Source organism: Lithobates pipiens, unplaced genomic scaffold (assembly GCF_037356315.1).
Source record: "Lithobates pipiens isolate NorthernLeopardFrog02 unplaced genomic scaffold, aLitPip1_a1.2 Scaffold_25, whole genome shotgun sequence".
NCBI lineage: Eukaryota > Metazoa > Chordata > Amphibia > Anura > Ranidae > Lithobates > Lithobates pipiens.
In genome coordinates this window covers 158,619,345-158,639,495 of record NW_027507787.1, presented here as the reverse complement: position 1 = coordinate 158,639,495, position 20,151 = coordinate 158,619,345, and the positions used below count along the sequence as shown (strand labels likewise).

Genomic DNA, 20,151 nt, shown 5'->3' with positions numbered 1-20,151 from the left:
GATACACAGAGCCGGTCCTGTGTATGTCAGCTCCTCTCGCAGTCGCGCCCAGTCCCACCCTATGATGGACATAACACAGGTCCAATAGCGTTACTGGGCGTGACTGTGAGCGGAGCCGAGCACCGCCGAAATACACATAGCCGAGTGTACTCTGCTAGGCTCAGCTCCTCTCGGCTCTGCTCACAGTCTCGCCCAGTCCCTGTGTGTCCATCAAAGGGCGGGACTGGGTGGGATTGTGAGCGGAGTTGAGAGGAGGCAAGCCTAGCAAAGTACACTCAGCTATGTGTTTATATTGGCGGCGCTCGCTCCTCCACTCACAATCAGCGGAGGATTGGCATATAACGCGCACCCACAATTTTCCTCTGATTTTGAGGGGAAAAAGTGCATATTATAGGCCAATAAATACTTATGATTTATTTATTTTTTATCAAAGACATGTAGCAGAATACAGTTTGGCCAAAATATATGATGAAATTACATTTTTTTTTTTTAATGATTTATAGCAGAATGTAGAAAATATTGGGTTTTTTTTCCAAAGTTTTCTGTCTTTTTTCCTTTTTATATACTAATAATAAAAAAAAAACAGTGGTAACCAAATACCACCAAAGGTTTCTGTGCAAAAAAATCATGTAAATTTTGGTTGGGTACAGTGTGACATGACGATGCAATTACAAGTTAAAGTAGCACAGTAATAAATAGCAAAAAATGGCCTGGTCAGGAAGGGGGTATAACCTTCCAGAGCTTAAGTGGTTAAGGTTAAACTGATTCTCCTCCAAACTTCATTGATTAGCCGTGGATGTCGTTAAGAAATAATGTCACTGCAAGAGCGACACGCGTTTTCGGGGCCTTATTGATTACAGAGTTGCATTAAATTGTATCTTTTATATCTGTCTCGAGTTCTGCTATAATGGGAAGAAAAAGAGGAAAGGGGAAAAAAAAAAAAAGCGACACTGAACTTTAAAACAAAGCTGCTGCCATAGAGACCGTATTTGACCAGATCAAGTCATGTGACTTGGCTGCGTATAGTTTTAAATGGAGAGAGTCCCCGGTATGGATGCTAACAGCTCAGCCGGTCTGCATGTACTGGCTGGTAATAGGACAGACGGAGGAGACCCCGAGACAAACAGCGGGACACTCGGTAAGAAAAAAAATTAACGAGAAGAAAAATACACGAAGAAGTAAAAACTTTGCTTTAAAACTTTTGCCAAGTTGTAGACAAAAGCGGATCCCTTCAGTGTTTTGTATTTTATTGAGCGCCTCAAATTAATTATGCAGCTATTCCCGGGAGCGCGGCCGCCAACTCTACAGCCTGGGGACTGCACAGGGGGGATTTCAGCATCCGCACGGTTTAAACGGGGCCCATACGGAGATTGTGAATTAATTCAGATTTGCTGCATGCTTGTTCCAGATCAGTGACTACAGAGATAGCCAGATAGTTCTCATTTAGAGAAGGAATGGCATTTTCAGCAATTTAAATAAAGCTCAGCTTGGTGTTCATTTGGCATCTTATCATGCCTGTCATCATGTCACAGGGGTGGTGCTAAACAATCATAGGCCTATATGACCTCCACAATATTTTCAGAAATTGGAAAGAGAGTTTGAGAAAGTTTAATCACTTGAAGACCAGGCCCTTTCTGACACCTTGTGTTTGCAAGTAAAAAAACTGTAATTTTTTTCTAGAAATTTACTTCCAACCCCAAACATATATTTTTTTAACAGAGAACCCTATAAGTAAATAAATGCAATTTTTAATTTTTTTTTAAATACACTTTAATGAATTTTATTGCAAAAAAATAAATATATATATATATATATATATATATATATATACACCCCAATTTTTGGTAAAATATAAAGGATGATGTTATGCCGAGTAAATAAATACTTAACATGTCACGCTTTAAAATTGTGCACCCTTGTGGAATGATGACAAACGAATTTTAACAGATTACCAGTTTAGAGTTACAAAGGGGGTCTACTAGAATTATTGCTCTCACTATAAGGTTTGCAGTGATACCATACATACAGTGGTGTGAAAAAGTGTTTGCCCCCTTCCTCATTTCCTGTTCCTTTGCATGTTTGTCACACTTAAGTGTTTCGGAACATCAAACCAATTTAAACAATAGTCAAGGACAACACAAGTAAACACAAAATGCAATTTGTAAATGAAGGTGTTTATTATTAAAGGTGAAAAAAAATCCAAACCATCATGGCCCTGTGTGAAAAAGTGATTGCCCCCCTTGTTAAAACATACTATAACTGTGGTTGTCCACACCTGAGTTCAATTTCTCTAGCCACACCCAGGCCTGATTATTGCCACACCTGTTCACAATCAAGGCATCACTTAAATAGGAGCTGCTTGACACAGTAAGGTCCACCAGAAGATCCTTAAAAGCTACACATCATGCCGAGACCCAAAGAAATTCAGGAACAATTGAGAAAGAAAGTAATTGAGATCTATCAGTCTGGAAAGGGTTATAAAGCCATTTCCAAAGCTTTGGGAATCCAGCGAACCACAGTGAGAGCCATTATCCACAAATGGCGAAGACATGGAACAGTGGTGAACCTTCCCAGGAGTGGCCGGCCGCCCAAAATTACCCCAAGAGCGCAGTGACGACTCATCCAAGAGGTCACAAAAGACCCCACAACAACGTCCAAGGAACTGCAGGCCTCACTTGCCTCAGTTAAGGTCAGCGTTCATGCCTCCACCATCAGGAAAAGACTGGGCAAAAATGGCCTGCATGGCAGAGTTCCAAGGAGAAAACCACTGCTGAGCAAAAAGAACATCAAAGCTCGTCTCAATTTCTCCACAACACATCTTGATGATCCCCAAGACTTTTGGGACAACATTCTGTGGACCGATGAGACAAAAGTGGAACTCTTTGGAAGGTGTGTGTCCAAGTATATCTGACGTAGAAGGAACACTGCATTTCATAAAAAGAACATTATACCAACAGTAAAATATGGTGGTGGTAGTGTGATGGTCTGGGGCTGTTTTGCTGCTTCAGGACCTGGAAGACTTGCCGTGATAAAAGGAACTATGAATTCTGCCGTCTACCAAGAGATCCTGAAGGAGAATGTCCGACCATCTGTTCGTATACTCAAGCTGAAACGAACTTGGGTTCTGCAGCAGGACAATGATCCTAAACACACCAGCAAGTCCACCACCGAATGGCTGAAGAAAAACAAAATGAAGACTTTGGAGTGGCCTAGCCAAAGTCCTGACCTGAATCCTATTGAGATGTTGTGGTATGACCTTAAAAAGGCCGTTCATGCTCGAAAACCCTCTAATGTAACTGAATTAGGACAATTTTGCAAAGATGAGTGGGCCAAAATTCCTCCAGGACGCTGTAAAAGCCTCATTGCACGTTATCGCAAACGCTTGGTTGCAGTTGTTGCTGCTAAGGGTGGCCCAACCAGTTATTAGGTTTAGGGGGCAATCACTTTTTCACACAGGGCCATGATGGTTTGGATTTTTTTTCACCTTTAATAATAAACACCTTCATTTACAAATTGCATTTTGTGTTTACTTGTGTTGTCCTTGACTATTGTTTAAATTGGTTTGATGTTCCGAAACACTTAAGTGTGACAAACATGCAAAGGAACAGGAAATGAGGAAGGGGGCAAACACTTTTTCACACCACTGTATCATGTGTGGTGCGAACACATCTACATACGTGTGTGCAACCTATGTTTACGTTCGCCTATGAGCACGAGCATGGGGGCACTTTAACCACTTCAATACAGGGCACTTTCGCCCCCTTCCTTCCCAGCCCAATTTTCAGCTTTCAGCGCTCTAGCGCTTTCAGTGACAATTGCGCGGTCATGCTACACTGTACCCAAATGAAATTTTTATCATTTTGTTCGCACAAATAGAGCTTTATTTTGGTGGTATTTATTCACGACTCCGTTTTTTATTTTTTGCGATATAAGCGCAAAAAAGCGGAAATTTGGAAAAAAAAAACAATATTTTCTTTTTTCTACTTCAATAAAAATCCAATAAAATCAAATTTTGTCATAAATTTAAGCCAAAATGTATTCTGCTACATGTTTTTGGTAAAAAAAAATCGGTTAAGTGTATAATAATTGGTTTGTGTGATCACGGACATATGTACGCAAATGATCATGTACATATGTGTGCAGGTGATCACGTACATATGTGTGCAGATAATCATTGGGACATGTGATTTTAGTGGGACATATGTGGGGGACATGTTTTTATTATTAGGGACATGTGTTTTTATTATTTGGGGACATGTATGTTTTGGGGACATGTGTGGGGACATTGTGTTTATACTGTGTGATGTGTTTACTGTGTGGTGTGTTTACTGTGTACACTAGACTGGTGATCAGTGAGTAAAAAGCTGTAAAAAGCAGCTCATACTCACTGATCAGCAGCCGGCTGCAGCGATCTGCTCTCCTCTCCTCAGCGATGACTTCTGTGTGAGGAGAGGAGGAGCCGATTGCCTAGCAACCGGCTGTTTGTTTACATCACATGACGGCCGTGATTGGACACGGCCGTCATGTGATCAGGAGGGCCAATCACAGAGCCCTCCTGCCGATCTGAGATGCGCCGTGTCTGGGTGACACGGGCGCATCGGGATCGCGCCGCTGCGCGGGCGCGCGCGCGCGCGATCCCGCTACTCCTGAATGACGTTCCTGAACGTCATATCAGGAGTAGGCGGCTCCCACCCGGCCGTATATGTGCATTGGCCGGGTGGGAAGTGGTTAAATAGAGCAGGCGCTTTCGTCCGGGAGGCCTTCCCTGGACATCCTCGTGTTTACTTCCGCTGTCTCCCCCGGAGACAGGCAAACACAGATCGCTGTAAACTGCCAATCACAGCGGCCGTTTACAACGCGATCGGCGTGTCCAATGTGAGATGATCTCATATGTAAACATATGAGATCATCTCTCAGTGCCGCTCTCCCTCCTCACACAGACAGCGTGTGAGAGGGGAGAGATGAACGGCTGCAGTGGCCGTAAGTGAAAAAAAAAAAGTTAAAAAAAGTGCCATCCGCCCCAGTGCCACCTGCCCCCAGTGCCACCTGTTAGTGCTAATTGTCCCCAGTGCCACCTGTTAGTGCCATCTGTCCCCAGTGCCACCTGTTAGTGCCATCTGTCCCCAGTGCCACCTGTTGTCAGTGCCATTTGTCCCCAGTGCCATCTGTCATCAGTGCCACGTGTCATCAGTGCCACATAGTGCCATCTGTCATCAGTGTCACATATTAGTGCCATCTGTCATCAGTGCCACGTACCAGTGCCATTTGTCATCAGTGCCACGTGCCATCTGTTGTCAGTGTCACGGGTCATCAATGCCACTTATCAGTGCCATCAGTCATCAGTGTCACGCGTCATCGGTGCCACGTATTAGTGCCATCTGTCATCGGTGCCACGTATTAGTGCCATGTGTCATCAGTGCCACGTATAAGTGTCATCATTGCCACGTATCAGTGCCATCTGTCATCAGTGTCACATGTCATTGTCCTGGTGCTCCAGGGCCTTCAAAAGTGTAATAGGTAGTCAACAAGTTAGATGTGTAATTTATGCTCCTAGAACACCTGCTGGCGCTCCCTGCATGTTGGGCCTCTCTACGTGGCCAGGCTGTGAAAAAGTCCCACACATGTGGTATTGTAATACTCAGGAGGAGTAGCAGAATTTTTTGGGGGGTGTCATTTGTGGTATACACATGCCATGTGAGAAAAATAACCTATTACAATGACAATTTTGTGGGAAAAAAATAAAAAAAATAAAAAATCTTAATTTTGCAAAGAATGGTGGGAAAAAAATGACAACATCAAAAAGCTCACCATGCCTCTTACTAAATACCTTGGAATGTCTATTTTCCAAAAAGGGGTCATTTGGGGGGTATTTGTACTTTCCTTGCTTGTTTGGGTCACAAGAAGTGAGATAGGCCACCAGTACATCAGGTGTGATCAATTTTGTGCGATTTGCACCACAGCTTGTAGAGACTCTAACTTTCACAAAGACCAAATAATATCCACTAATTTGGGTTATTTTTACCAAAGATGTGTAGCAGTATAAATTGTGGCCAAAATTTATGATGAAAAATGTATAATTTGCATAATTTTGTCACAGAAACAAAGAAATATGCGTTTTTTTTCCAAATTTTCGGTCTTTTTTCATTTATAGCGCAAAAAATAAAAACCCCAGAGGTGATCAAATACCACCAAAAGAAAGCTCTATTTGTGGGAAAAAAAGGACAAAAAATTCATTTGAGTACAGTGTTGCATGACTGAGTAATTGTCATTCAAAGTGTGAGAGCACCGAAAGCTGAAAATTGGTCTGGGCAGGAAGGGTGTTTAAGTGCCCTGTAAGCAAGTGGTTAATATGTTTTTTTTTTTTAACTTTTATTGCTGCCCTAAGACATGTCAATTATGATAACAAGATAACAATAAAGCATGACAGGCCCTTTTTTTGGAGACATATGGGGTCTCTGCTCTACCCATGAAAGCATCAGATAAAGAAAAAAATAGAAAAACATTGATCTCCCTAACCTAATCAAAAGTGATAAAAATGCTCATTGCTTCTGGTCTCCTAGACCAGGGGTCTCCAAACTTACACCACACTTGGTATAAGGTGGAAGAATAGTGCCCCATTGTTGATGTCAGTTGGCAGAATAGTGTCTAGTATCAGTGGAAGGAATAGTGCCACAAAGGCCAGATAAAGTCAAGCAAAGGGCTGCATCCGGCCCTTGGGCAACAGTTTGGAGACCACTGTCCTAGACTAGTGTTTCTCAACTCCAGCCCTTAAGGCGCCCCAACAGGTCATGTTTTCAGGATTTCCCTCAGATGAAACAGCTGTGGTAATTACTAAGGTAGTGAAACTGATCAAATCGCCTGTGCAAAATAAAGGAAAGCCTGAAAACATGACCTGTTGGGGCGCCTTGAGGACCGGAGTTGAGAAACCCTGTCCTAGACCATGGAGATGATTGGGGACGTTCTGGTCTTTGATGAACTCTATAGCCATCCACATCAACCGCAGGATCGTATCCTGCACTCCGCGGTGGGACAGGTAGGCCTGGAAAACAAGAAAAAGGCACTAGAGAGCTGCGGGAACAGATAACACCCCCCCCCCCAGTTAATACCGGTGTTATGGCTGACAGCTGCCGCCATGGCCCCGGTATAACCACTTGAATACAATGAGGTATGTGTACAAGATTGTGTTTAAAAACAGAAGAAATTGAAAGAAAATGTTTAGTCAAATTTTTTTTAAACCCCCCAAGGAATCCAAACACTTTTGTTTTTTGTATGGGGTCTGTCTTACAAATGCATACCAGACCTGAAGGGTATAAATAAGAAGGAAACTTTTTGCCCTCTCATTGACTCGGTGATCACAGTGCAGGGCGCATGCAAAGGGCAGGAAGTCTATTGACGGCCTCCTGGCAAAGTAGGTCTGTGCTGTAGCCGTCATTCGGCTATAGCGCGGATCTGAAGGGGTAATTTTTACAATTTAACCTTTAAATATTATAATTCTCTTTTTAATCAGCCCTGACTTTTGAGACAGTGAAAGGGACTAAGGACACAGCTTCCCCAGTCCCTTTCTCAGCAGCCTCAGCTTCACTGAAAATGAATGGACAGGAGACAGAGGCTCCCGTTTATTCATAAACTGAAGCAGAGTAAACGCAGTTTACAATGCTCAGTAATGAATGGACAGGCAGAGTTCACGGACTGTGCATTCAGAAAAGGAAGTTGCTGTTAAATAACAGATTTACTGGCTCCTTCCTTCCGCTTTCCATCCTGACAGATCTGGGATGAGGGGGGACAGGAGTATGAGCTAAAAGAGGTCACAGGGGGACAGTCCGGGTTGATCGTTGTGGCAATGGGGGCAGTTACAAGCATTACAAGCACCAATCTCCCTGTATAGCTTTCAATAAAGCAGTTGGGAGCCGTAAGAGGGAGAGGAAGAGAAGCGGCTGTCAGTTGCTTTATTGAAAGTCACACAGGGAGAACTGTGTTTGTAACTGCCCCCAGATCACCTGTAAGGCTGCCTGGGCCCACCGCACCCCCCCCCCCACACCCCCCTTTACTTCCAGGAGTGCCTATCAGAGTTCCCATTCGTCCCAGAAATGCCCATCACAGTCCCATCTTACATTCAGGATAGCCTATCAGAGCCACCCTCTTACTTCCAGGAGTGTCCACCACCAGCCCCCCCCCCCTTACATCCAGGAGTACCCATCAGGACCACCCCCTTATTTCCAGGAGTGCCCATCAACATCCCCCCTCCTATCAATGGGGTGCCCATCAGGGCCACCTCCTTATATCTTATATATGAAAACTGGCTACAAGGGCGAGTTCAGAGGGTGGTGATAAATGGGGAATACCCGGAATGGTCAGGGGTGGGTAGTGGGGTCCCCCAGGGTTCTGTGCTGGGAATAATCCTATTTAATTTGTTCATAAATGCCCTGGAGGATGGGGTAAACAGTTTAATCTCTGTATTTGCGGACGATACTAAGCTAAGCAGGACAATAACTTCTCCGCAGGAGGTGGAAACCTTGCAAGAAGATCTGAACAAATTAATGGGGTGGGCAACTACATGGAAAATGAGGTTTAATGTAGAAAATTGTAAAAGAATGCATTTGGGTGCAAAAATATGAATGCAATCTATACACTGGGGGACAACCTCTGGGGGAATCTAGGATGGAAAAGGACCTGGGGGTCCTAGTAGATGATAGGCTGAGCAATGGCATGCAATGCCAAGCTGGTGCTAACAAAGCAAACAGAATATTGGCATGCATTAAAAAAGGGATTAATTCCAGAGATAAAACGATAATTCTCCCGCTCTACAAGACTCTGGTCTGGCTGCACCTGGAGTATGCTGTCCAGTTCTGGGCAGCAGTCCTCAGGAAGGATGTGCTGGAAATGGAGCGAGTACAAAGAAGGCAACACAGCTAATAAAGGGTCTGGAGGATATTAGTTATGAGGAAAGGTTGCAAGCACTGAACTTATTCTCTCTGGAGAAGAGACATTTGAGAGGGGATATGATTTTAATTCACAAATATCGTACTGGTGACCCGACAATAGGGATAAAACTTTTTCACTGAAGGGAGTTCAACAAGAAACGTGGCCACTCATTAATATTAGAAGAAAAGAGGTTTAACCTTAACCACTTGCTTACTGGGCACTTAAACCCCCCTCAGTCCCAGACCAATTTTCAGCTTTCAGCGCTGATGCACTTTGAGTGACAATTACGCGGGCATACAACACTGTACCCAAATGAAATTTTTATCATTTTTTTCCCACAAATAGAGCTTTCTTTTGGTGGTATTTAGTTACAGCTCGGAGTTTTATTTTTTGCTAAACAAACAAAAAAAGATGCAAAAAAAAAAATCATGTTTTAATAGTTTGTTATAAAATTTTGCAAACGGGTCATTTTTCTCCTTCATTGAAGTGCGCTGATTAGGCGGCACTGATAGGCTGCATTGGTGGGCACTGATGGGCTGCATTGGTGGGCACTGATGGGCTGCATTGGTGGGCACTGATAGGCTGCACTGGTGGGCACTGATAGGCATAGATAAGGCGGCACCGATGGGCACAGATAAGGCGGCACTGATGGGCAAAGATGGGCACAGATAAGATGGCACGGATGGGTGGCACGGATAAGTGGCACGGATGGGTGGCACGGATGGGCACTGATAGGTACCACAGATAGATGGGACTGATGGGCACTGATAGGTGGCACTGATAGGTGGCTCTGATAGGTGGCACTGCTGGGCACTGATGGGCGGCACTGCTGGGCGGCACTGCTGGGCGGCACTGGGGTGCAGCACCTTTGAGGCAGATTTTGGGTGGCACTGTGGGTGGCACTGCTGGGTGGCACTGTGGGTGGCACTGTGGGTGGCACTGTGGGCACTATGGGCAGTGCTGGGTGGCACTGACAGGGGGGCACTTACTTTATTTCAGGATGGCACTGCGGGTGGCAGGTGGGCACTGGCAGGGGGCAGGTGTCCGCTTGAATTGCTGGCCGTGATCGTGACTGATGTCCCGAACACGGCCGCCGGCGATCGGCTTTTTTTTTTTCTCCTCGCGCTGTCAGTGCGAGGAGGAATACTAGCCGATTACCGGCTCCGTTTTATCACATGATCAGCTGTCATTGGCTGACAGCTGATCACGTGATAAGGGGTCGGGATCGACCCCTTACACGGATCGGTGATCAGGCGAGTCTCACGGACTCGCCGATCACAGAGCGCGCCGCGCGCGCCCCTCAGGGGGCGCGCAGGCCGCTCGTAACCGGGACGACGTCAATAGACGTAGTCCCGGCAATCTAGGTCCGCGCTAATGCCGTCATTCGGCAATAGCGCGGATCCCAAGTGGTTAAAGTATGTAGAGGGTTCTTTACTGTAAGAGCAGCAAGGATTTGGAATTCCCTTCCACAGGCGGTGGTCTCAGCGGGGGGCATCAATGGCTTAAAAAAAACTATTAGATAAGCAGCTGAACAACTGCAACATACAGGGATATACAATGTAATATCCAGAAGTGCTCCCCCTTACTTCCAGGAGTGCCCATCATTGTCCCCCCTAACATCCAGGAGTGCCTATAAGAAAGACTCCCCCTTACTTTCAGGAGTGCTCATCAGTGTCCCCCCTTACATTCAGGACTGCCTATCAGAGCTACCCCCTTACATCCAGGAGCACCCATTAGTGCCCCTCCCCCTTAAGTTCAGGAGTGCCCATTAAAGCCATCCCCTTATATCCAGGAGTGCCTATTATATGCCCCCTTATGTTCAGAACTGCCCATTGAAGTAAGCCCCTTACAGCCAGGAGTGCCCATCAGTGTCCCTCTTCCATTTAAGATTGTCTATCAAAGCCCCCCTTACAGCCAGAAGTGCCTTATATCCAGGAATACCTGTCAGAGTTCCCTCTTATCTCAGGTGTGGGTATCATATTCCCTCCTACATCCAGGAGTAAACATTTGGGGGGGGGGGGGGGGGGGCTGGGGGAGGGTCCTGGCTGGCTGTCAGTGGATGTGCCAGTCCTCATATTATGATACACAGATCAGCAACTAGGGGGCCAGATAAAATCTTATAGATGTGGCCATAGTTTGGAGACCCCTGCCTTATAGTCAGCAGCGGTGCGTCCAATAAGGGCGCTTGGGTGCCGCCCCCCTCTCTCCAGCCACGCCCCTATATGTATCATGGATAGATTCATGCATTGCATGAATCTATCCATGGCCGCCGCTGCCACCCCCTATTCAGGCATCCAGCCCCTTTACGGATGCCGGGCGCCTGAATTACAGCGGCGGGGGTGTTTTGAGGCACCCGATTAGAGCCATAGGCTCTAATAAGCTTCAAAAAAAGTGGACTACAAGCACAATGCATTGCTTTTGCAGTCCACCCAGATGTGTTGGAAAAGCGAAAGAATATTGAAAGAACATTGAACCGCCTTTCCGCCAATCAGGAGGTCTAATACCCGTCACCTGATTGGGTGCAGGCACAAGCAATCCCATTGGCCGCCTAGCAGGAAGAGGCGGGAAGAGACACAGGAGCCACCACCTGACCCACGCTACCCATCCCAGCTTGCCACTGTCATCCGCTGCCTGACCCGCCCCCACAATGGGGTTCCAGGCAGACAGCGGGCGGGTGTCACAGTTGGCTGCATATGATGGGCACAGCAAGGCTGCATATGATGTTTTTGTTTAAGTATTTATGGAAAGAAAAATGCTGCAAGTACGGTGTAATGCCAGATTTTTCTGTATTTTATATGCAATCTTTGGAGATAGTGACAGGGTCTCTTCAACAAGACAGTAAGACTAAGTGAAGAGTTGGCATTTTTATGTTACCTGTGCATAGTGTGGTATGCATGGATGCCAACTTCAAGGCAATGCAGAGTCTATGCTGTATCCAGGTACCTTCTCAATGCTGAACCCCCCTGGCAACAACTGCCTGTACTGGATTGATCAATTCAAAGACTTTCCTTTTTTTTCCATTGCAGTGCTCAATGTCTTTACCATCACATTGATGTCCTTTGCCGCTGTGATATTAATCATCACTGCCATCATATGCACCAGAGCCTGGCACAAGCACAGCAGGTAAGTCACATTAATTCTTCTTGAACAATCCCCACCTTGTCAGTAGTTTTTTGTATGGTACGAGATTACGTGCATTCATGGTGCTGTGGCTGTAAGCTGTTTTGTGTATCACCTTTAGTATCATATTTCCTGACTGGAGGACATCCAGCATCATCTAGTTCTTATTTCCCCAGCCACTCTCTTTCATTTATTGGATTTGAGTTTTTGCAATCATGGAGGCTAAAGCCTCGTACACACAATTGAATTGTTGGCCAACAGAGCATCAGACTTTTGCTATACTACCGGCACACAACTGTCGGCCAACAACCACGAACATAGTGATGTACTACGTGGAATTTCAGCTCTTGAGCACCACCCTTAGGGCACCTTCTGCTAATATCTTGTTTGGTGAGCATTGATTCGGAGCATGCGTGTTTGGTATTTTTTGTGATGGACTTGTGTACGCACGATAGGAAAATCTGACAACAGACCATTGTACACAGAAATTTACTAGCCTGCCATCCAACATTTGTTGGCTGAAAGTGGGACAACAATTGTCTGAAGGAGCGTACTATTGGTCGGATTTTAGACCAACAATCTGTCATCACACAATCCCCTGCCAACAATCGGATCGTGTGTACGAAGCTTTGGCATCACATGTAGATGATTGGCATGCAAACGGGAACATGCCTAGGAAAACCCATTTCTCCAGACTGACATCCACCCATCAAGGCATTTTTATTTTACATATCTCCTCTCAAGTGCCAGTCCACTGCTTGCATCAGGGCTGAGGGCTCCTGAGAGGAGTATGGCAGGAGGGTGCTGTGATTTTTTCCAGGAAGCCAAGTACAGCGTCCTGCCGGCCATGATCTGCCCGCATTACAAAGAGAAGAAGAGCGCCCGTCATTGGGTCTAAAACTAGATCTGTACTGAATACGGGAGAGTTTTATTTAAAATTATCATTGGCATGTTGGTGAGGAGGGATTAGTGATTGGGTTCCATCTAGTTCAGTGGTGGTGAACTTTCTAGATATGGGGCGCTTCAAGTGCGCCAAAGGGATATAAAATCCAGTGAGAAGTCAGTGTCAGGGAGACAGCAGACACACAAAAGGATAGAGTCAAGCCGATTGGTTTCTATGCAGTGCTGCACCAGATTTTGCACTCTCCAGTTTTAGTAACTCAACGACTATTTTACCAAAAATATTGGGACACCTGCCTTTACACACATATAACAGCTTTTGGAACAGGAAGGGGCCGTTCCCACGAAGCTGGGAGCAGGAAATTGTCTTGGTATGCGGACACCTTAAGAATTCCCTTCACTGAAATTAAGGGGCCAAGCCCAACCCCTGAAAAACATCCCTACACCACAATCCCCCCTCCACCAAATGATTTGGACCAGTGCAGAAAGCAAGGTCCATAAAGACATAGTTAAGTGAAGTTGGGGGGTGGAGGAACCTGACTGGCCTACAGCGAGTCCTGACCTCAACCCGATAGAACACCTTTGGGATGAATTAGAGTGGAGTCTGTGAGCCAGGCCTTCTCATCCAACATCAATGCATGACCTCACAAATGCACTTCTGGAAGAATGGTCAAACATTCCCATAGATCAGGGATATGCAATTAGCGAACCTCCAGCTGTTGCAGAACTACAAATCCCATGAGCAGGGGCGTAACTATAGGGGGTGCAGCAGTTGCAAACGCAACTGGGCCCTGTGATGCAGGGGGCCCATGCAGCACCCTCTACATATGGCCGGCAGCAGCATAGGCAGCTAGGGGTACCAGTGCACCATGCACACGGGTGGCTGGAGGTGGAGGGTGACTAGCAGAGCTCCATGCTCGACTATCGAACTGGCTGCTCTTTAGTTGTGCATTCCCGCATAACCTGTGTCCTCGGCCGGCTCCTCAGAGTACCCCTCTCCTGCTCCATGCATTGCCGCTCAGTCCGATGTCTGTTCTCCCCAGCCAGAGTCCTGCCCCCCCCTGAGAGGACCCCCTCCATCTCCCCCTGGGGACAGGGACCCCTTCTCACATGGGGACAGGGACACCCACCTCCCCTGGGGACAGGGACCCCTTCTCACCTGGGGGCAGTAACTTCATCTGCCCTAGAGAAAAGGACCTCATCTCTTCTGGGGACGGGGACCCCATCCTGCCTAGGGACAGTCCCCCAATGGGGCACCTAAAAATAAAAAATAAAAATAATTGAAAAAAAACTACTGATACCAGTGGTGGAACTACAGGGCTCACAAAGGTCATACCTGTGACCACGCCCTGGAGTTCCACCGCCGGACTCGGGGGGAAGGGCCCTGGCTGGGGTTCAGGGGGGGCCTTCATGGTTTCTTGCATCGGGGCCCTGAAGGTTCTAGTTACGCCACTGCCCATGAGGCATAGCAATACACTGACAGCCACAAGCATGACACCCAGAGGCATGATGGGTGTTTGTAGTTTTGTAACAGCTGGAGGTCCGCTAATTGCATATTCCAGCCATAGATACTCCTAAACCTTGTGGACAGCCTTCCCAGAAGAGTTGAAGCTCTTATAGCTGCAAAGGTGGGCCAACTCAATATTGATCCCTATGGAGTAAGGCTGGGATGCCATTAAAGTTCATGTGCGTGTAAAGGCAGGTGTCCCAATACTTTTGATAAGACAGTGTATTACACGAGACTGCTAGAAATCACTATTTTAAACAGGGTAATGGGGAAACGCAGATTAGCAGAGGACTTAAGGGCCGCACAAAAAGGGCCGCAGTTTGGGCACCAGGGACCTATTTTGAAGCCTAAAACCGGGTCAGATTTCTCATCACCTCTCTTTGCTCTGTGCAGGCAGTACCGACGAGCCCGGGAGTATGAGGCCAGCGTCAAAGTCAGTTCCAGTAGCTCCCCCGTCACCATGTCCAGCATGAGGCGGCTCATCAACAGCCACAAATCCATAATTCTAATGAGGAAACAAGAGAAGCACAGCCCGCAGGTCTACTTCATCTACAGCAACTTAGCCATGGCTAGTGAGGACCAGGAGAGACCTCCGGAAGAAAAAGCTCCACCTGTCATCCCCAAAGATGCAAAGTCCAGCGGCGTCATCCTAAACCCTTGTGTGTTCTACGTCTGACGGCGCAATTCCGCAAATCAATGTGGAATGCTGCAAGCCAGTGCTTCTCACCTAGTGGGGCAATTCTGACAATTTCGAGGGGTAGCCCTGCTTGCCGCCATTAGTCAACTAGCATATGAGTTTACTAAATACTAAATCTCATACACAACCAGCTGGACGGTTTACTCTGAGGAGGCCCTGCCACCAGACCCTTCATTTCCAGGACAAACTGAAATTATACAATTTACAGGGTGAAAAACAGTGAAATGCCATATTTCTCAATCCTGTACACTGACTTTCTTAACTATATACAGTTACTGGTCACTTTATTAGGTACACCTGTTCAATGGCTTGGTAACACAAATTGATAATCAGCCAATCACATGGCAGCAACTCAATGCATTTAGGCATCTAGACGTGGTGACGATGACGTGCTAAAATTCAAACCAAGCATCAGAATGGGAAAGAAAGGGGATTTAAGCGACTTTGCATGGTTGTAGGTGCCAGATGGGCTGGTCTGAGTATTTCAAAAACTGCTGATCTACTGGGATTTTCACACCATGTCTCGGGTTTACAGAGAATGGTCCAAAAAGGGAAAATATCCAGTGAGCGGAAGTTGTGTGGAGGAAAATGCCTTCTTGATGTCAGAGGAGAATGGGCAGGCTGGTGTGAGATGATAAAAATGCAACAGTACCTCAAATAACCACTCATTACATCCAAGGTATACAAAATACCATCTCTGAACACACAACACATTGAATCAGATGGGCTACAGTAGCAGAAAACCACACCAGGTGCCACTCTTGTCAGCTAAGAACAGGGATCTGAGACTGCAATTTGCACAGACTCAGCAAAAATTGGACAATAGAAGATTGTAAAAAAAAATCCTGGTATGACAAGTCTGGATTTCAGCTGCGACATTCATATGGTAGGGTCAGATTTTGGCATAAACATCATGAAAGCATCGATCCGTCCTTCCTGTTCAGGCTGGTGGTTTAATGGTGTGGGGGATATTTTCTTGCCACGCTTTGGTCCCCTTAGTACCAATTGAGTATCGTTTAAACGCAACGACCTACCTGAGTATTGTTGCGGACCATGTCCATCCCTTTATAACTACAGTGTGCCTATCTTCTGATGGCTCCTTCCACCAGGATAATGCACCATGTCACAAAGCTCAAATAATCTCACCACTGGTTTCTTGAACAGGACAATGAGGTCACTGTACTCCAATGGCCTCTACAGTCACCAGATCAAATAGAGCACCTTTGGGATGTGATGGAATGGGAGATTCACATCATAGTTGTGCAGCCAACAAATCTGCAGCAACTGTGTGATGCTATCATGTCAATATGGACCAAAATCTCTGAGGAATGTTTCCAGCACCTTGTTGAATCTATGCCACAAAGAATTTAGGCAGGGGGTCAAACCGGTACCAGCAAGGTGTACCTAATAGAGTGGCCAGTGAGTGTACATTCTCTGAACCCTGATGAAGAGGGGAGATCTTAGAAGTGGTATTAAACCCAAAATAATATATTGCAGCTTACCAATCCTTAGATGTGGTGGCTGCAATGGTTTTTATTTTGTAGGCTTTTTAACATCCGTTTTAACCTGGTGATGCAACCACTAAGGGCTCATTCATATTTGTGTTGGTCTCTGAAGAGCGATGTGTTTGGGTGATGGGAGAGAGTGGAAGAACCAGGGAAGCAAAAATGTAATTATACTAGACTGCAACATAAAAAAAAAAAAAAAAAAAAAATGGATTGAGGCAATTGTCACCCTTCCCAAGTGAGCGAAGAGCAAAGACAAAAACACCTAATTACTTCCAGGAACAGGGCAGGGGGACTTGTGACTTACTCCCTCCTCCCCCTGGAGACAGCACTAGTTCTTGGTGATTGGCTCACTGAACCATTAAAAACACTCCAGAAGCAAAATGATGCCCCAGCTCCACTGCCAATATGATCTATGAACTGTGGACCGGTTCTCTATCCAGGACACGTTCAGGCCCCAAAATGCAGTACTTGAATCAGAAAAGGGCTGGCGACTCGGATGCTCTTGAATAAAAGTCCTTTATTTGGTTACATGAGTACAGGCTATTCTGACGCGTTTCGGCTAAGAAGCCTTCAAAGATTGATTTGACGAAGACCTCTTAGCCAAAACGCGTCAGCGTAGCCTATACTCATGTAACCAAATAAAGGAATTTGATTAAAGAGCATCCAAGTCGCCAGCCCTTTTCTGATTCAATTAAAAACACTCAATGCAAGGTGTTCCAAAGGGTACTTAGGTGTGCAATGCTTCTTAAGGTGAAGGCCTACACAGATCAGGAACTCTCCAGTCAACTGTAATAACACACAAGAGGGCGCAACTCCTCGTGCATTACCACCATACAATTTATTGAGTCCCCAAAGACAAATGGAGATTCGCAAGCGATTAAAAACAGCAGGCATATAACATCATCAACCTTGGACAATGAGTCACATCCTAGGACCATCTGATAGGAAAGCAGTTTGGGAGTCAAACCCCCTTACTGAGAGCTTAGGAAAGCTAACGCATTTCTGAGCTATCAAATGGTCTTAGGATAGGACACATTGCCCAAGGCAGACATTTATTTGTTATAAGCCTGCTGTTTTTAATCACTTGCGAGTATCCATTTGTCTTTGGGGACTTTGGGGGTCACATGAGTAAAAATACATTTTTCAGCCTTGTGAAAGCTCTAAGTTGTGTACGTTCTCATAGGAATGCCTTTCTGGCTTCTAACACCCCACAATCCCTGGGCAGTTCAGCCCTGCAGCAGCACAGAGTACAGTGGAACGGTTCGGAGCCATTCGGAAATACTTGTAATGACTCGGAAATGCTCCGTTCCCAAGTGTTTCTGAGGCTTTCTGAGCTGTCCCCGAGTATTTCCGAGGCTCTCCGGTGACCCCCCACCTCTGGCCACATGCAGTATTGCATGTAATATAAGTCAATGCGGAACAAATTAGCTTTGTTTCCATTGACTTCTATGGGGAAACTCGCTTTGATATGCGAGTGCTTTGGATTACAAAAATTCTCTTGGAACGGATTATACTCGTAATCCAAGGTTGCACTATATTTCAGATGAGCACACAGTAGTGGGTAGGCTGATCCTCATTACTTACTATGTTATTCATTGCTCAAAAGTAACTCACGGTGCACAGCTTCTCCCAATAATAAGCAATAAAAAAAGAACACAGAAATCATTTGCTTTCATTTAATTGTCTGCACTGTGATTCTTGTTTATATAAATTCCAGATCATTATATCATTCTGGGTTCAATTGTCACCTGCCCCTCCCGCTCAGTGAGCCGTTAAAACACGCCATTTAATTTGCCACATAAAAAGACCCGGCTGTAGAGGTCAAACTTGATGCCTTGGCACAGGCAGCCCCCAGCATGCGCTGCACAAAATGACAACGCTGAAGTTAAAAAAAAAAAAAAAAAACACATTATAGAAAAAAGGGTTAATGGGATTTGCATATGGGCTGTGTTTCCTGTATCAGCCACTGGAGGGCCTCGTGGCGTCCTTGCTTCTCCAGCTCACCACCGACTACCTCCCGACACTTCTTGTGGTAATCATTTACCCAATCCACCTGGAAAGCAAAGGACAGTGTTAAAAGGAATGTACAGTTGGCAAAGGTGATCGCTAATGGATGGCCATCTGAGCACTTCCCCCTTTCCAGGGGCACGAGACAGGGATGTCCCTTGTCGCCACTGCTCTATGCCCTGGCAGCGGCTATACGCTCACATCCAGGTATAGTGGGTCTTAGCAAGGGAGAGGTGACCGAAACAATTAGTACTTATGCAGATGACACGCCATTATATCTGGATGATTCTGAGACCTTGCTCCCTATGGTCTTGACCTTAATGGAGCGCTTCGGAACTTTTTCTGGACTCCGCATTAACTGGGACAAGTCCCAAGTACTACCACTTGACAGCTACCCACCTCCTAGGGACAGAGCTGAACTTCCCTTACAAAGAGTTAACAATATAAAATACTTTGGCATCCGGACCACTAGAGACCCAAATGACTATATAGCTTTGAATGTCACTCCACTCTATGCAATGCTTAAGGAAAAAACTCAAACCTGGGCCTGTCTCCCTTTGGGGGTTATGGGACAGATAAATCTCATAAAAATGGTCCTGCTACCAAAAATCCTCTACATATTGTGGATCTCACCGGTATATTTAATACTAAGGCATGTCAGATTGATGGAGACCATTCTAAAGCCCTTTGTCTGGGGTAAAAATAGGCATAAACTACCTTGGCATAGACTTAAAACTCCCACGGACCTTGCAGGAACAGCCTTGCTTGATTTTAATCTATACTACCTGGCAGCTCAACTCTCCCAACTCTTTCATATAGATAAGGTCGATAGGGAGAGATTCCTATGCCTCCTTTGCCCGGGGTGGATACAATCCACCAAAGATCCCCTCGCGGCAGTTTTGGGCAAAACGGGGGGAAATGGGTGGAGAGGGCGAACGAAAGTCTTTGCTATACCACTATAAAAAAAATATGGGAGATGGCCTCCACTAGGCTCAACATACCAAGACTTCAGGAATTCACCCCTCTACGGCACAATACTGCTCTGCCTGAATTTAATTCAATCCCAGATTGTAACACATGGAGCTCCAAAGGCATATTTTATCTTTCGCACATAGTTACTGATGGAACACTTAAATCCTTTGATAAGTTGAGGACTGATTTTGAACTACCGAACCAAAATGTAGGAACCTGCAACTGCGCCATGGGTACCGTGCCCAGTTTCCAACCAATAGCACACCTCTAGCTAACAATCCCCTAACTGATCTCACAGTTCTACAGCATGTTGACGCTCCCACAGGCTACTGCATCAGCTTATGAATTAAAAACTAGATTGGAGGGAGAGCTGACTGGGACCTATAGAGGACGAGGAATGGAGTGAGGCCCTTGATGCATGCAAGCTAGTCTCTCCTAGGCTTTCAGATCGTCTCACTCAGATTTTCATAATACATAAATCATATCCAACACCCCTCAGGAGAGCCAGGTACAGGCCC

General features: G+C 45.8%; 2 protein-coding genes across 5 annotated transcripts in view; one reads left to right on the top strand and one right to left on the bottom strand.

Annotated features, from left to right (window-relative positions):
- The first annotated feature begins 1,041 nt into the window (after window positions 1-1,041).
- Window positions 1,042-17,188, top strand: LOC143930598 (uncharacterized). Its single transcript, XM_077455079.1, has 3 exons — window positions 1,042-1,138; window positions 11,949-12,045; window positions 14,843-17,188. The coding sequence occupies exons 1-3, from the start codon at window positions 1,051-1,053 to the stop codon at window positions 15,123-15,125; spliced, it is 468 nt and encodes a 155-aa protein (XP_077311205.1). The 5' UTR covers window positions 1,042-1,050; the 3' UTR covers window positions 15,126-17,188.
- Window positions 17,189-18,316: 1,128 nt separating this feature from the next.
- The window catches only part of XPNPEP1 (X-prolyl aminopeptidase 1), a 90,911-nt gene continuing 89,076 nt past the window's right edge, over window positions 18,317-20,151 (bottom strand). For all 4 annotated transcript variants that reach the window (XM_077455076.1, XM_077455077.1, XM_077455075.1 and 1 more), the window contains exon 20: window positions 18,317-18,707. In XM_077455076.1, coding sequence (XP_077311202.1) covers window positions 18,579-18,707 — 129 coding nt within the window. In that variant the 3' untranslated portion in view covers window positions 18,317-18,578. The remainder of the gene's footprint in view (window positions 18,708-20,151) is intronic.

Coding starts and splice junctions, on each gene's coding strand:
- LOC143930598 (XM_077455079.1), top strand. CDS start 1,051: ATGGATGCTAACAGCTCAGCCGGTCTGCATGTACTGGCTGGTAATAGG. Junction 1,139..11,948: donor GACAAACAGCGGGACACTCG/GTAAGAAAAAAA, acceptor TTTCCATTGCAG/TGCTCAATGTCTTTACCATC. Junction 12,046..14,842: donor GCCTGGCACAAGCACAGCAG/GTAAGTCACATT, acceptor TGCTCTGTGCAG/GCAGTACCGACGAGCCCGGG.